This window comes from Manis pentadactyla, chromosome X, assembly GCF_030020395.1.
Source record: "Manis pentadactyla isolate mManPen7 chromosome X, mManPen7.hap1, whole genome shotgun sequence".
In the NCBI taxonomy this organism is placed as follows: domain Eukaryota; kingdom Metazoa; phylum Chordata; class Mammalia; order Pholidota; family Manidae; genus Manis; species Manis pentadactyla.
The window spans coordinates 35434951-35452805 of NC_080038.1; the positions used below are offsets into that span (position 1 = coordinate 35434951).

General features: G+C 35.0%; 1 protein-coding gene across 4 annotated transcripts in view; it reads left to right on the forward strand.

Annotated features, from left to right (window-relative positions):
- The window catches only part of USP9X (ubiquitin specific peptidase 9 X-linked), a 139847-nt gene that overhangs the window by 69641 nt on the left and 52351 nt on the right, over nt 1-17855 (forward strand). For 2 of the 4 annotated variants that reach the window (XM_057495778.1, XM_057495780.1), the window contains exons 14-16: nt 1384-1532; nt 14210-14297; nt 16424-16766. In XM_057495778.1, the coding sequence (XP_057351761.1) occupies nt 1384-1532; nt 14210-14297; nt 16424-16766 (580 nt within the window). The remainder of the gene's footprint in view (nt 1-1383; nt 1533-14209; nt 14298-16423; nt 16767-17855) is intronic. The other 2 variants (XM_057495779.1, XM_057495781.1) reach the window with 1 other exon arrangement.

Genomic DNA, 17855 nt, shown 5'->3' on the forward strand with positions numbered 1-17855 from the left:
CATATTGTATATTTCTTGTAAACGTTACTGTTTTTTCTTAATCGGTTCACTCTGAAATAATTAAATATTCTATTAACTTTGAAACGTCATACCATACTACAGAAGCTTTCATTGTAAAATTTATTTTTAATATTTAAGTTTTTAAGTAATATCAAAGATGAGACCAAGTAGGTCTCATAGATGACAAGATGTGCTTTTAAAAACTGTTTTCTGATTTAGCTAATGTTCTGCTATATTGGCTGTCTTTAAATACATTATCTTATATGCCAAATTCTGGTTACTGGAATAATTTGTTCTTTTATGGTTTTAAGAGGTGGAACATATAACATGAAAAGGAAAATAATGCTGAGACAGAGATGTAGGTTTAGTGCAAAGAATATTCACAGTGAAGTTGGGATTCCTAGGTGTGACCCTTGTGTCTAACCAGTCATATCATCCTGTAAAGATTCTTTAAAGAAATGTATTTTTCTTATGTATATAATTAGGTGATTGTCAAGATCCTTTTCGTCTCTAAATTGTTATGATTGTGCCTAAAAGAGCAAGGTAGGAAAGGCTATATATATGTTTTGGTTTTAGCTGTTGAACTTTGTATCATTTTTTTTCCAACGCTAGAAAAATATGTAAACTTTGAAAAGCTTAAAAGGATAAACAGTGGGAAAAAAATCAGACTGTGTTACTAACAGTAACATTCATTTGAAGGGTATATTTTAATTACGTTTGGCCCACTGTCATCTCACCTTGCTGAAATGAATTCATTTGGTTGTTGCAGATAGACACAGTAGTTTACATACTCTGAATGAACAGTGGCTTCATCTCCATTAGGATAGTAATGGCTGTGAGAGCTTTTTGGGTTTCAATGAAGGTGGCCAAATGGGTTATAAAGGAACTAGATGTCTCTCTGGTGATACTTACGGGCAAACTTGGCTACAAACCAAGTGTTCCAGAATGTACGTAGAATGGCTAATAAATACAAATTTAACTGAAAGTGGGTTTTTTGTTTTTGTTAAGTACAATTACAGTGTGAACTTTGTGTTACTAATCTTATAAGGAATGTTTCTGTTTTACAATTCTGGAAATAGCTATGTAAACTTATACAAATGCTTTGGTACTACTATAGTATAATAGTAAAAATCATTCATTGAAGTAGATTCTCCTGGTATGAAATTGAGGGATATTAATGCATAGTTTTCATGTAAAATGAGAAAAATGGAGTGTCTTATTTTTTGAGGCATTGTTCTCTTTAGTCTCATAAAATAAATGGCCAAAAGTATAATTCTATTAGGAACAAAATCATTTTAAGTTTTTAAATTAGTAGATAAGAATTTAGATTGTATAAGTTCTTTTGGTTGCAACAGAGTTTAATTGCCTAATTATATTGTTAAGTTCTTCTCGTTTCAGTCAAACTCAGCGAAGTCCCCATGTATTTTATCGCCATGACTTAATCAATCAACTTCAGCACAATCATGCCCTAGTTACTTTGGTAGCAGAAAATCTTGCAACTTACATGGAAAGCATGAGACTGTATGCTAGAGGTATGTATTGTAAGCTAACATGAAGTATGAGAAATAGCAACTTCTCTTCCCAGCCTTTTTTTTGCAGCAGTAGGGGAGGGTAAGGATGGGATGGCACCAGTTACCTTAGAAATGAGAAGAATATGTATGTTGAAAGATGAAAGATAATTGTTTTTACAAATTGTGTTCCTTTATGAGCTTATGATCCACTTTTTCTCCCAACTCTTACATACCCTTAACTCCAGGCCAGCATTTCAAGGCTCCTTACTTAAGTGCTTGCCTTTCTCACTCTCCTTGTTAAATTGATTTCTTTTTCTTCCTGCCTGAGAGCTCTCCCTGTGCATACTACAATTGGTTGTTACTTTCTTAGGTATGTACTTGACACATTTTTCAGACTTTGTTTCCTTACTACCATCACCTCTGTCTCTCTAAGAAAACTTGTTTTATCTTGGTCTAGTCTTACTTATATTACAGTTCTTTTAAATTTGTAAATCCATACTCCATAAGTGCTTCAGATGTTATGAATTAAAAATTGGCAAGAATAGAAATGCAAGCTACAAGAATCAATATATTTACATTGGTTTTCAAAGTGTGAGTTTGTTTAAACATGTTAGGATAGAGTTTCCTTTGGTTTTAACAGCTAACTTTTTAAGTATGTGGGGCTCTGTTCCAATGCTCTTTCTGCCCTGTGACAGTTGTGTCTGAGTCTGTGTGCTAGAGTACAGATGGGTTCTTAGTACATACTCTTTTGTCTTATGCCAAAATCTAGCACATCCCTTTTCCCCCAAAACCAGCTATTGTATTGTAGGCTCAAGTTTTTTCCTCTACCCATAAAAAGAAAACTTCATATTGCCAGTGTTAGGGATCAAATTGAACACAATACCACTTACTTAATATATTTAAGTGGAGTTGGCAGAATATCCTCATTATTTGAAGAACAGACACTAGAATTGTTGAGTGAAATCCCAAGGTGCTTATTCAATCATGAGATGTTTGCTTTAACACTTAGTATATACATTCCCCATATGAAATTCACATCAATGTAATTGAAGAATTAAGCAGTTCTTCAAATACTCCTGATTTTGTTGACTCTTTGTTCTTCCATTTCCCCCCCTCTGACCAGCAGAGTCTTCCTAGGCTGTAGATTATAGAGCTAGATAAGCAAATTTTAAGCATTAGGCACCTGATGGGCACTACGAAATTATCTTTTATCATTTCAGTCCTAAGTTCCTTCTAAGTAGCATGATAGAACAATGAGGGCAATATAGGCATGTGGCCATGTAATTTAATGTTCCGGATCAAATGTGACCAAAATCAGAGAGAGGCACAAGAGGTTTGTTGGTGGTGATGTACTCAAGCATCTGGGCTCAGTTTTAATATCCCTCAGATTCTTTGTTATTATCTCATCTCTTCTTGCTGGTACAAAGCCCTCAGAGATGCCAATGCAGGCTTTCCCCCAAAAGAGAGCCATATAAATCATATGGCTTTTTTATTTATTTCATTTGCTGTGGTATTTTTAATTTCATTGTCAGCGATTGAGAAACTTGCTTTCGAGGCAGTCAGATGATGGTGGTGTTCAGTTCAGCCTCACTAGGGTTTTCATCATTTTAGTCAAATTCTGCATGACTCATTGAGTCATCTCAATTTCATGGTCATTAGAATGTTTTCAGTGAAGTTTCAGTTTCCTATCCTTAGATTGTCTGTATCTCCACAAAGTAAGAGATATGAATCTGCATAGTCAGATTGCCTAGATTTTAACCATGAACCAAATATATTGGTTGTATGACATTGAGCAAACTATTTATGCTAGAATAAGTCCTGGCACATGTTTTGCTGCTATTAATATATTGCCATGAATTCTCGGACACCATACCTTCTGTTTCTCCTAACTTTCACGCCTTCTCCTCTATTACAGTACTCTTCTGATTAATACTGACCAGTCTACAGATACTTAAATATGGGGGGAGGGCATAATTTTTAAAGCTAGTAAAGTTCTCATTAAAATAAACTTTTCATGGCATTAAATCACTTCTGTGGTAAAATAAACCACCAGTTTCCCAATTTGCAGTTCTAAGGTTAATTACATTTTTGTCTGTTAAAATAGTGTTGCATGGACCCCATTAGGTATGAGACATTATTCAGCATAACATCAAGCTTCCGCAGTTCACTGACACTTGATTTGATAACTATTTCACCAATATTAAGTATTTTTCCTGCCCATATTTCATCTCCACTAGCATCTGTAGCTTTGAAAAATAATTTTTTTCATCAGTAATAGGTTTAGCTGACTTTACTTCCAATTTAGTGTTATTTAGCAGATAAAGTAATGAACTTACTGAAATTCTTACCAGTATTTACTCATGTGTTCTTAATACTAAATGCCTTCAGGTACTGGGGCCTGCCGAATCATCTTACAGAAGTTTTTTATGTGCATATGACAAAGTATAAAACCACCTTTAGGTTTTCACTTGTTTTACCTCATTGACAGGATAGTCATTGTACTGACTTGAACACTTAGTGAAAATTTTATTTACCATTTTCCTTGGTTTCTAGGTAGAGTTGGAGGGCTTGTGTTGATTTTTAGATCACATTTTTACATTTTACTATTTTCTAAGGACTGACACTTTCTGTTACCTCTTCCCAGTCTCTTACATCCACCACTAGCAGTTTTTAGGAACATTTTCCCCAATAAAAGATTTCTTCTTGAGTGTCATTCACCATTATTAGTCTGTATTAGACTACAAGTGATGGGCCAGACTTTCTCAGTAGCTATGGCTTACTCCTATATGTCAGCCATGAGGTACTGTTAAGTTTGTGTAGCTTTCTTATGATTAAAAAAAATAAGTTGTATCAATTTATGAACAGTCTCTAGCTCTCTGGAGTAATGGCTATTTCCAGGCCTGGTACAGGGAAAGTATGATTCTTGAACATCTTATTCCAGAAAGTAAGAAAGTGCTTGAAGAATCATGTTGACATGACAGAAAGACACAGGAATTGTCTTACTGACCAAAACTGAGTCAAAAAAAGAACATAAAAAAATAACTAAACCCATTAAATAAAATAAAGCTTTCAGCCTATACTGAAAGAAAATACCAACTAATAAATGTAGAACATATGATGATGATTAAAAAAACGAAGGGATGAGGGATTAAATTCTAGAACAGTGGGACTAAAATAAAATGCTCGGTGGACCTTCTTAAGTATTTAACTAAAGAAAATTATTTTTTAAATTATTTAAAATACTGAGAGTTGTCCTAAGGGGTTATAGCAAACGGTTCTTACTCAAGAAAATCTAACTCTCAGAAAGAATAGCAATAGTATAGTGTTTGAGATGCAGCTTGATTCCTCCTCCCCACAGCTGCCAGTCTAGGGCTATCCATCATAGAAAGGGCAAGCTATTGGCATTTGTCATTTTCCCCAATCTTGTGTTGCAGAAAGTCTGTTCTAGGTGATGACGGTGGAGAGGACTAAGGCTTCCTTATTCCACTCAGTGCCTGCTCATAGGGCAGCTTTATTCCAGGCATGGCAGGCCTAGAATACTGGAGCCTTGATTACCTCCATGCACCTTGGTCATAAGGTGAAAGTTCCATGTCAAGGAGGGGCAATCTGAGGAGATTGGGCTGCCACTCCATGACACCAGCATTGCTCATAGAGCAGGGGTGTCACTCTGGGAAAAGCTGCCTACTCTGTTGCCACCAGCTCCTGTGCAGTAGCACAAATTATGCACAGAGAGAGAGACAAGGTGTGAGGACTAAGAACTCAACTGTTAAAACATGAAGGGGACTGACCTTATTTGGATCAAAGCATGCCATTCTTGAGTATTATCAGAACCAATGGAATTTTTGGTTTGCAATTAAGTGGGTGCTTGTAGCTCCCCATATTCTCATAACAAGCGAAACAGCAGAGCAACCAGAATTTTAACAGATCTAGATAAAGAAATAGCCAGGCTGAAACCTCCTGGGCTCACAGTCAATTTTGGGGTCAGGAATGCTGTGCACTTGCATTAGGCTTTACCCACTCAGAAGCAGTTAGAGCAGTATGTGAGGCAAGTTGAAAATACTCCCCAGTTCACACACAGATCCACCAGCAAAGGCTGGAAACCTCACTGGCACAGTGACTTAAATTCATCTTGTGACCAAACATTAGATGAACAATAAGCTACCCTGACCCAGACAGAACTCTCTTGCAGCTTGTAAGACAATGGACCATACCCAAGAATACCCTCTCAGGAGTGATTGGAAAGAGAATATCCAAGCTACTAGTCCCTGGCTGAATGTGGGATAAAAACATGAGTTCACTGAACTGTAGTGGTAGCCACTAAGCCATACACACACCCAGTGGTAAAGGGTACAAATGTAATTCTTAAGCCAAGGGGATTCAAGCACAGTCTTTTACTGTTAAAGGGCTTATGCTTATCCAGGAACAAACCGTAGATAGCCAGGCTAAAAGAGACAAGGGGGGAAAACTTCCAGAGATAGACTTCAGAGTTGGTTCATCCCAGTCACTAAACAAATAAGCTACAACCACCACCTGGTAAGGGGTGGTGTCAATACCCAGTTTTCTACAGTGTATCTAAAATATCCAGATTTCAACAAAAAAGATTAAAAGTATGACATATGTTCACAGACAACAGAAACTGCCTTTGAACGGACCCATATGGTGGACTTCACAGACAAGGACTTGAAAGCAGCTATTACAAATAAGCTCAGTTCACAAATGTGAACTCATGTCTAAAGTATTATCACTATGTCTTTTAATTGAGAATAGCAGTAAAGAGAAACCTTTTTTTTTTTTAAGAACCAAATTGAAATTCAGGAGTTAAAAAGTACAGTAACCAGAATGAAATTTCACTAGCAGCTGAAAAGTATATTGGACAAAGAAAAATCATTCAGTAAACTTGTGAGTCTTAGGGGAAATATGGGGTACCATTAAAGTACTAATGTGATGGGGGTATCACAAGAATATGGGGGAGAGAAGAGGGGTTAGAAAAAGATGTAATCACTGAAGACTTACACATTTGATGAAAGATGGTAACCTAGGCATCCAAGAAGCTCAGAGATGTCCAGTTAGGCTAAATTTAGAGAGATCCAGATGCAGAAACATCATAGAAAATATTGAAGATATTAGGAGAAAAATAATTCCTCATGTGCAAGCAAACCCAAATTGAGTTCTTATCAGAACATTGGAGGCCAGAAGGCAGAAGAACAACGTGTTTGAAGTGCTAGAGGCAGGGGAGGGACCCAGTGACTAAGAATTTCACATTCTGCAAAACTGCTTCAAAAATGAAGGCAAAATGAAGACTTCCCCAAATAAACACTCAATTTGTTGCTAGCAGACTTGTCTTACAAGAAGTGCTAAAGGAAGTAATTAGGTTGGCAGCAAGGGACACCAGATGGTACAGTATTACAGAAATAAAGGAAATAGAAGACTCAAACCCTGTAAACCCATAAGCCATACCAATAGCATCCATAGAATTCTCCACACAGTAACAGCAGAAAGTGCATTCTTCTCAAGTATACATATAATATTCTTCATGACACCATATTGTAGGCCATAAGCAAGCCTCATTTTTCTTGAAGAGTTTTGAAAAAATACAAAGTAGGGTTTTTTTGTCCACAGTGGAATAAAATTATAATGAAATTTGGGGAATTCACAAGTTCAGTGGAAAGTATACTCTCCTAACAGCCAATGGTCAAAGAAGGAATGATAGGTGAAATGAGAGTGTACTGAGATGAATGAAAAAGAACACAAAATGATAAAACTTAGGAAGTGTTGCTAAATCAGTGCTTAGAGGGAAATTTATACCTCTAGAATGCCTATATTAAGGAAGGAAAGCAAGTCAGTAACTAATTTTTCATCTTCAGAAACTAGAACAACCCAAAGCAAGAAGAAGGCAGGAAATAATAAAGATTAGATTAGAAATAAGTGAAATAGAGGACAGAAAAATAGAGAAAATGAAAGAAGCTTAAAGTTCTATGAAAAGATTGACAAAATTGGCAAAAAATTAGCTGGTCTAAGAAATTAAGACCAGTTTCAAAAATAATGAGGGCATCACTACCCACCTTACAAAAATAAATATTATAAAAATACAAAATTACTGAAATCAACTCTAGAAGGAATTGAAATCTGAACATGCCTTTTAGAAGTAAAAGGAGTGAATTAGTATTGAAAAAACTTGCCACAAAGAAAAGTCCAGAACCAGATAGCTTCATTGGCTTTCACTGAACCTTAAAGAGTAATGAAAACCAGTCTGACTAGCTGTGTTTTTTTTTTTTCAAAATAAAGGACACCTCCTGATTTATTCTATGAAGCTCTTATTACTCTGATACCAAAATAATACAAAGACATCAGAAGAAAACTACAGACTAATATTTCATGTTAATATAGACTCAAAAGTCCTCAGAAACAAAATATAGTACCATAAAAAGGGATTATTATGCACCATCACCAGATGGAATGTATTCCTGTTACACAATGTTGATTTAACACCCAGAAGTCAATTGTACTATGACATATTAATAGAATACAGGTTCAAGACTGATTTCTTCAGTAGATGCAGAAAACCATTTGACAGAATTCAACACCTTTCATTATAAAAATATTTAACAAAGTAGAAATAGAAGGGAGTTTCCTCAGCCTAATAAAGGGCATCTTGAAAAACCCATTAACTAACATACTTGTGAAAGACTGGCTACTTTCCCCTTAGGATCAGGAATGTATCCTTAAGTCCACTCTAATAACTATTATTTCACATTCTGCTGTAGATGCTAGCAAGTGCAAGTAGGTAAGAAAAAACTAAGTCATCCAGATTGGAAAAGAAGTAAAGCTATCACAGGAAACACCATCCTGTATAAAGAAAGAAAATTGTAAAAAAATCCCCTGAGATCTAAACTAATAAGTGAGTTCAGCTTGACTGCAGGAATATAAATTAATATACAGAAGTCCACTGCGTTTCTGTACAGTGAATAACCTGAAAAATGAAACTCAAGAAAATCCATTTATGATAGTTTTTAAAAGAATGAAATACTTAGAAAAATTGCATACTGAAAACAACATTATTGAAAAAAGCTCTAAAGATGAAAGACATCTGATGTTCATGGAATGGAAGACTATTGTTAAAATAGCAACACTCGGCAAATTGATCTATAGACTCAACATAATTCCTATAAAAATCCCAACTTTTCTTAAAGAGTTGATCCTACAAATCATGGAATGGAAAGGACCGTAATAGTCAAAACAATCTTAACAATATACTTCCCTGATCTCAAAACTTACTACAAAATAACAGTAATCAAGACAATGTGGTACTGACAGAATAAATGTATGCATCAGTGTAATATAATTGACAGCCAAGAAATAAACCATTACATTTATGTTCAGTTTTCCAAGGGGGCCACAAATACTTTTTTTTCAGTCCAAAAAAAATCACTTTCATAATTGTTTCTACCTATATCCACATCTAAGAATGAAGTATCCCCTACCTCATACCATGCACAAAAATTAACTGAAAATGGATCATAGACCTGGAAGTATAAAATTTTATTAAAAAACAAAAGGACTGTATGTCTTTGGGTTAGGCAAAGCAAAATTGTAAGGGGGAAAAAGTGATAAGTTGGACTATATCAAAATTTAAAACTTAACCACTGCAAACAGTTACATCAAGAAATGAAATGATAATCCAAGAATACCTGTAAATCATGTCTGCTTAAAAAGTAATATAGGAACTCTCAAAAGACATCCCTATTAAGAGATGGGCAGAGGATTTTTGTAGACATTTCTCCAAAGATATAAAAATAGCCAATACGTGCATGAAAAGGTGCTTAGTATTAGTCATTAGTTACTAGGGAAAAATGCAAATCAAAACCACAGTGAGCTATACATCACATCAACTAGAATAACGAAAATGAAAACATACAGGTGTTGGCAAAGGTGGAGAAATTGAAGTCTTCATATGTTGCTTGTGGAATTGTGAAGTGGCACAGCCACCTTACTAAAGTTTGTAGTTCCTCAAAATGGTAAACAGACTTAACCAGTGACCCACTCCCAGTTATATACCTAAGTGAAATGAAAACAGATCGGTGCAAAAACTTGAATATAATGTCTATTTCACAATTGTTTATAATAACCAAAACATGGAAACACAAATAAATGGATAAACATGCAATGGATAAATATCCATACAATGGAATATTGTTCAGCAATAGAATGTCACAGCATGGATGAGCCCTGAAAACCATGCTAAGTGGAAAAAAGCTAGAGAAGACCAAATACTATAATTACATTTATATGAAAAGACTTGGGATGGGGAGAAGTGAGGTATGACTATATACAGAGTTTCATTTTGAGGTGATGAAAAATCTTGTAAACATAGACCTGTAATGGTGGTTACTCAGCACTGACTACAAAAAGCCATTGAATTTAAATGGGTGGATTTTATGGTATCTTGAGTTAGGTCTTAATAAAGATGCTTTTTAAAAAGTCAGTTTCCTCTTTTTTTTTTTCCTTCCTGTGTGGATACCTGTTGTATATGTGTATGAATTGAATACTTATTTTTCTAACTTTAAAATTATACTCAATACACAATATTATATTGGTTTCAGGTATACAACATAGTGATTCAACAGTTACGTATGTTATTAAACTCTCACCCCCCAACTATGTTCACTGTCTCTCAGTATAGAAAGATGTTGTAGAACTAGTGACTATATTTTCCATGCTGTGCTTTCATTCCCTTGACTAATTTATATTATGATTGAGATTTTGTGTCTATCCCCTTCACCTATTTCACTTATCTACCCCAACCCCTCCCCCATCATTACTATCAGTCACTTCTCAATGTCTATGAGCCCACTGCTCTTTTGTTCATTTTGTTTTGTTTTTAGAATCTGTGTATAAGTGAAATACGGTATTTGTCTTTCTCCACCTGACCTATTTCACTTAGCATAATACCCTCTAGGTCTGTCCTTGTTGCAAATGGCAGGATTTCTTTCTTTTTTATGGCTGAATAATGTTCTCTTGTATATATGTATCTCATCTTTGTCCATTCATCTGTCAGTGGACACTTCTGTTGCTTCCATATCTTGGCTATTGTAAATAATATGGCAGTAAACATAGGGGTGTATTCATCTTTTCGATCATAGATTTTGTTTTCTTCAGGTAATTTCCTAGAGTGCAGTTACTGGGCCATATGGTAGTTCTATTTTTAGTTGTTTGAGGAACCTCCACACTGCCCTCCATAGTGGCTGCACCAGTTAACATGCCCACCAACAGTGTAAGATGGTTCTTTTCTCTCCACATCCTTGCCAATACTTGTTTCTAGTCTTTTGGATAGTGGCCATTCTGACTGGTGTGAGGTGATAGCTCATTGTGGTTTTAATTTTCATCTCCCTGATTAACAGTCTGGAGCATCTTTTCATGTGTCTGTTGGTCATCTATATTTCTTTGGGAAAATGTCTGTTCAGGTTGTCCACCCTTTTTTTAATTGGGTTGTTTGCTTTTTTGGTGTTGAGGCATATGAGTTATTTACATATATTGGATGTTAACCCCTTATTGGATATACTTAGGAATATACTCTCCCAAACTGTAGGTTGCCTTTTTGTTCTTGGTTTCCTTTGCTGTACAGAAGCTCTTCTGTTTGATGTGGTCCACTTGTTCATTTTTGCTTTTATTTCCCTTTCACAGAGTGACATATCTAGAAAAAAGTTACTCATGCTGATGTTCGAGGTTTTGCCAGTGTTTTCTTCTAAGAGTTTTGTGGTTTCATGTCTTAAAGTTAGGCCTTTAATCCATTTCAAGTTTACTTTTGTGTATGGAGTTAGACAGTAATCCAGATTCATTCTCTTAAATGTAGTGGTCCAGTTTTCCCAGCACCATTTTTTGAAGACTGTTTTATCCCCATTGTATGTTCTTGCTGCCTCTGTCATATATTGACCATATATGTGGGGGTTTATATCTGGGCTCTCTATTCTGTTCCACTGATCCATGGGTTTATTCTTGTGCCAGTACCACACTGTTTTAATTACTGTAGCTTTGTAATAGACCTTCATCTTTTATAATGAATTCTGAAATGGACTCCAAACAACTTGTACTTTATAACCAAAAAAGGATTGTGTTAGCCTTAGCCATAGACAGTTGGATTAATTTAGTGTAATTTCTCCTGTTTTCAGTGAGATATCTACTAACTAGGCAATATCATTCTCTTTGACTCCTAACTAATCATGGTATTTGTGTGGGGCTGAATATTGACAAAGAAAACCACCAACCATCTTGTTTATGCTTGGACAACCCAGAAACTTCTTTGTAGTGAAGTGAGGGATCTCTACATTTCTATTAAGCATAGACAGATCTTCTCATTTCTTGACTTTTCTAGATTACTGTTTGGCTTTCATTGAATATTTTCAAAGTTCTTAACCCGTGTTCAGGGTCTCAGTTCTTGATAATGTGCAGGGACCTATTAAATAAAAAAGGGGAGGATCCTAAAACCAATGAGTGAAAGTTTGAGAAGAAACAAGATATTTACATAGTCAAAGTATCCCTCCAGGAATTACTTAATAATTACAAAGAGAAGAATAGTAACTTTATATGGAGTAACATGGTGGAAATCACCTTGACGAAATGAGCAAAGTTAGCATTACAACTACTGCCACAAAGTGGCATGATGTTCCTCCTGATAATGATTCACTGAGGAGGACATAGGGTCATTTCTGGGTTTTCCTCAAAATGCCTAGTCTGAATCTAATTACAAGAAAGCATCAGAAAACCAAATTTAGCTTCATGCAACAAAATTGTCTCATGGCTTTCTAAAAGATCAAGAAACAGAAAGGATGGTGAATTCTCCGAACTAAAGAATAAAATGGCATGACAACTAAATGCTGTGTGTATTTAATCTTGCATTTGGAGCAAAAAAGAGCATAAGTGGATGTTATTGAGGAATTTTAAATTGCCTAGGGATATTTTTAACTTAGGGAGTGTACTTGGGCAAGGATGCTATTAGAGTCTAGTTGGTAGATGCCTGGGATATTGCTGGTATCTTAACAATGCAGGGGGCAGCTCTGAGCAACAAAGAATTATCAACCCAAATGTCAATAGTGATCTGTGGAGAAATCTTGGGTTAGATAATAGCATTATTATCTAATATGTATAATAGTAGTGTTAATTTGATAACAACTGGTTATGTTAAGAGAACATCCTCATTACTCAGAAATATTTACTGAAGTATTTAGGGTTAAAAGGGACATGTCTCCAACTCACTCTGAGATTGTTTAGAAAAATTAAGCATATACACATATGTATGTGTGTGTGTATATATATACATATATATATATATACATATATGGCAACTAATGAAGCAAATGAGGCAAAATATAAACAGTGGTGAATGGTGAATATGGCTAAAGGTGATGGGAATTCTTATATTATTTCTGAAACTTCTTTAGTTTTAAATTTTAAAAGCTAAACATTTCCCTGAACAAAACCTTCCAAATAAAGCTGTGCATAAACTCATTTAAAAAAAAAAAACTGAAATCCAATGTTAATTCAGATACTTGAAGACTAGTACTCTGAAAAAGAAAATTTTTACATAAAATAGAAACTAATATTCTATCCTGTTGAGGCAAACCTCGTGAGTAGTGCTTTGAGTATTGACAAAATTGACTTTCATGGAGGTAGACAGTATGTATTTTGGACTCTTGGTAGATGGCAATATATGTGGAAATAGAAAGCAGTTATTCCTAATACTTGACTCCTGTTCTTCACCAAAGCATCAAAAGCAGATAGTTCTAAACATTTTGAATGTTCAATCTTTATATGTCAAGACTGTTCAAAGAAACTGTTTTTTGATGACTGTGATTATCTTTATTTCCAAAGGGTTTCATGTGATTAGAATTCTTTCTCACTCACATACACATACCATAAGGTCCACGGTGTGATATGGAAATACCAGTGATTAAAAACAACACTGTCAACTGCCATTTTGAGGACAGTAGGTGCTTTTCAAGATGTTTTGCTGTGGTGTTTTCATTGCAAACAGCAAGACTTTCTCACCCATCTAATGCTGTAATGAAAATAAAAGGATTTGTAGCTTTATTTTCAATTTTTTTTAAAGGAATTTCCAAATTAGGCTAAGCCTAGTGACTAATAACAACAAATAGTCATGACAGAAGGGCAGGTTTTCTTCAGTTTCTGAGACTCTTCTGGACTTTAATAATATGCTAATGGTTGTAAATGGTTGATAACTTCATTATATAGAGCAGTATCTTGTGTTACTTTTTAACTTCCTGGGTAGAAATTAGTAATACATTTCTTATAACAATTTTTTTCCTCCATGAAGATATTTTTCAGTATAACAGGAAATTGAAGAAAAATTTTTCTCTTAGTGATTAGTTTATATTCACAGACCACTGAGGTCTGTCTGAGGCTGTAATCAGAAATAACCTCATTGTGTGTGAAGATGTGGCAGAGGGTTTCTGATTAATATTTTTGATAGCACATCTAACACATTTCCTTTAGGTTATTTAAAAAGGAAGTTTATTTTTGTGAGGAAGATAGGAGATAGGTAGGAACCACCAAAAATTAGTAGACTTTGGCTTGCCTTTTAATGACAAAGTATTGACTTTTTAACCAACTTAATTTCTTTTGGTTAAAGTCAGCAGTGATGTGGGTATCCATGTGTATAACGCATGATTTTTCTTAATTTGCAGACCATGAAGACTATGACCCACAAACCGTGAGGCTGGGAAGTAGATATAGTCATGTTCAAGAAGTTCAAGAACGGCTTAACTTCCTTAGGTTTGTTTTAGAAAACCTTTGCTCTCTTTAAGATAAAGTATTGCTGTTAGAGATAAAGAATGCCAAGTTAATATTTTGTATAGCTAAGTCTTGGTTAGGTGACCTTTTCCCCTTGCCATCTTTTATTTTAACAGTGGAAATCATGACCTAAAAGTCATAGGATATTTCCCTGTGTGTTCATTATTAAATATTTTTAAAGTTACTGGCAGAGTTTTAACCTTGAAATGTTTGAAAACACATTTTAAGTTTTTGTGTAGACTTCTATTCTTTGTATTTGTTTATGCTAGAAATAAGTTTATTTCTTTAAAAGTTTTCCGTATTTTGACATGACCAGCTGGAGAAACCATCCCAACCTTAATGATCGTGGACACTACAGAAATGAGGACAAAAGGCTACTGGACCAGCACCCTAAAAGAGTGGTTTGAGTCCTAGGGCCTTGCTTATCCCTAGCAGTGGCTGACAAAGGCAGTCTGAAGTCATGTGTTAATACTATTTTGATGAGGGTGAAGGAAAGGAGGTTTATTCCCTTGAGCCAAAGCTAAATGTAGTCCAAGGCTGTATTTGCTTAGTGATACTTAGCATTACAATTACAGATTTGAAATTGTTAGAATTTTTGGTAATAGGTTTCTGGTGAATTAAGAGCTTATTCAGACTGTAAGTATGCTAAGAGAAATGTCCAGGTCATCAGTGCTTCAGAAAATCTATTGCATTTATTATTTTGATGTACTGGGGAATTTTCTCTTCAGCGAGAATGTTTAATTATCAACTTGTTTGTTGAACTGTGCTTATTTACTGAGAAATATTTACATAAGTAGTTACATAATGATTTTAACTTGAGGAAAATTTCCAGCCACCAAATTTTAAGAAGTTTGGGTTTTGTTTAAAATGAACTGTGTGTGTGTGTGTGTGTGTGTTTCAACCTCTTAGATGGAAGGACTTGTCTCCCCAGATTGAGAATCACTGCCACAGTGACCCACTGTTACTGATTACTGTGTATCCCTTAGGTTTCCTAGAACAGAAAAGTGGTTATGAGCCCCTCTGCTATACTGAATTTTGGAATCAGCAGGCCTGTTGTAGTCCCTAGTCCCTAGGCTTTTTAGTACCTATCTACGTGACCTATAACAACTCACTAAGGTGCAGCAGGTATTATTCCCATTTGATTAATGAGAGAACAAAAATTTCACATGGTGTGCTTGAAATCACACAACCAATGTGTAATTTTACCAAACTAGATTTATTTGACTTCAGTCTGTGTGCTCTTTTTATTAGACCAGTGATTTTTCAGACCTACCTTGGAGCCTTAGGCCTCCTGAGGTGCTTCCTCCAACATTTTCTGAACAAGCAGTTGAGGTTTTGTACCCATTTCTCCTTTTTTACCTCCTCCCAAGAACTGGAGCAGCTGCTTGTATTTTATACATCAAACTTCAAGTGGAATTTTTGCTTGAACGTTTCCTCCTGTTGTTTTTTTCCAACAACAAAAAAAATTACAAACAACTACATATTATCACATAGGACATTTCATATCTGTAAATTAAAGGTGGCAGGGTTAGGTAAAATTACAACCGAACCAATCATCACATAACTTAAAAGACCCTAGAGAAAAATCGCTGAATAATTAATAAACATCCTGTTGAGTGTTGACATAAAGAAAGCAAATCATACATAGGTTATTCTGTTTAATGTAGCCAGGCACTGAGTGATGAATAATAGATCTTCTGAAAGCAATAAAATTTAAGCAATTTTAACTCTTAAGTGTCAGTTAAGTGGTTATCTGTGAAGGTCACTTGGAATCTCTCATTTCCCAGCAATACCATATAAGGAGAATGCTAAGACTAAATTGTTCAAGGAGCAAATCTTTTATTCAGTTTAGGTCCAATCACCTAGCAGAGATTCCTGGCATTGTAGGTGTCTGGTATGTGCTTATTAAAAGAATGAATCAATACCTAGTATTTTTTAGTTCCAGATACAAGTTGAGAAATAAGTTCTTTGAAGATGTCAATAAGAACTGATTTGTAACCTGTAGCTTAAAATATAATTCTGATAAGCAGCTTATAGGTATACAGGTAGGTTGCCTTTCAGATTAAAGTTATGTAGGTCTAATTGCTAATTTTTTGTGTTTTTCCCAGATTTTTACTGAAAGATGGCCAACTGTGGCTATGTGCTCCTCAGGCAAAACAAATATGGAAATGCTTAGCAGAGAATGCAGTTTACCTTTGTGATCGTGAAGCCTGTTTTAAGTGGTATTCCAAGTTAATGGGGGATGAACCAGACTTGGATCCTGATATTAATAAGGATTTCTTTGAAAGTAATGTTCTTCAGCTTGATCCTTCCCTATTAACTGAAAATGGAATGAAATGTTTTGAGCGATTCTTCAAAGCTGTGAATTGCCGAGAAGGAAAACTGGTAGCAAAAAGGAGAGCATATATGATGGATGATTTGGAGTTAATAGGATTAGACTACCTTTGGAGGGTAAGTGAAAAGTAGGAACTCTGTGAACATTGTGTCTGATGTAGTTCTTCAAATAAGTAAGCAATCATAATTTTGCATATAAATAATGCACATACGCTGCTCTAATGGTCTTCCCAGGAAGTAGTGATAGTTCATCTTTATCTAATTATGTAATTTGTCACTCGGTTTTTTCTTCTTTCTTTCTCTCTCTCTCCCCCTTGCCTTTCTCCTGCCACTGATTTTCCTTTACTCTTGGCTTAGAATTTGTCTGTTCCAGATGTGTTTAGAATTGTACTAGCCATAAAATCTTTCATGCCTCCCCATGGAAATTACTGTTCTTCCCTTTTTTCATTCACTACAGACTGTTCCTTCAGTGTTATTTAGGTCATTATGTATTTAATGCTAAAATAGAGAACAGAAGACTCTTTTGAAGGCGTTGTAAATATATACTGACTTGTAGTATTTGTAAATACCTGAGGGAGTAATATACTATTACTTAAATCTAATCTTTCCACCTTTACAATATTAATTTTTTTAAATTGAGATGTAATTGACATTAGTTTCAGGTATACAACATAATGACTAAATACATGTGTATATATTGGATCTAGTTAGCATCTATCACCATACAGTTACGGTCTTTTTTTCTTGTGGTGAGAACTTTCAGATTTACTCTCTTAGCAACTTTCAGATATGTAGTATGGTGTTACTAAGTGTAGTCACTATGTTGTACATTACATCCACAGAACTTACTTATTTTATAACTGGAAGTGTGTCTGGTAACCACCAGTCTGTTCTTTGTATCTGAGTTCTGTTTTGGGGGTTTTGTTTTGGGGGTTTTTTTTTTTAAGATTTCAAATATAAGTGAGATCATATAGTATTTGTCTTTCTCTTTCTGACTGATTTCGCTTAGCATGATGCCCTCAAGCCCCATGCATTTTGCAATATAATTTAGATGTATTATTCCTAGCTTTAAAATATGGCCTATTCACAGTGGTTTGTTGTTTTTTGGAAATGAAGTATTCTGCAAATCATATAGACTAAGATGTTTCCTGTGGTGTTTGATTATTCAGACTTTTTCATTAAGTGGTTTTCAACATTTTTAAGCAG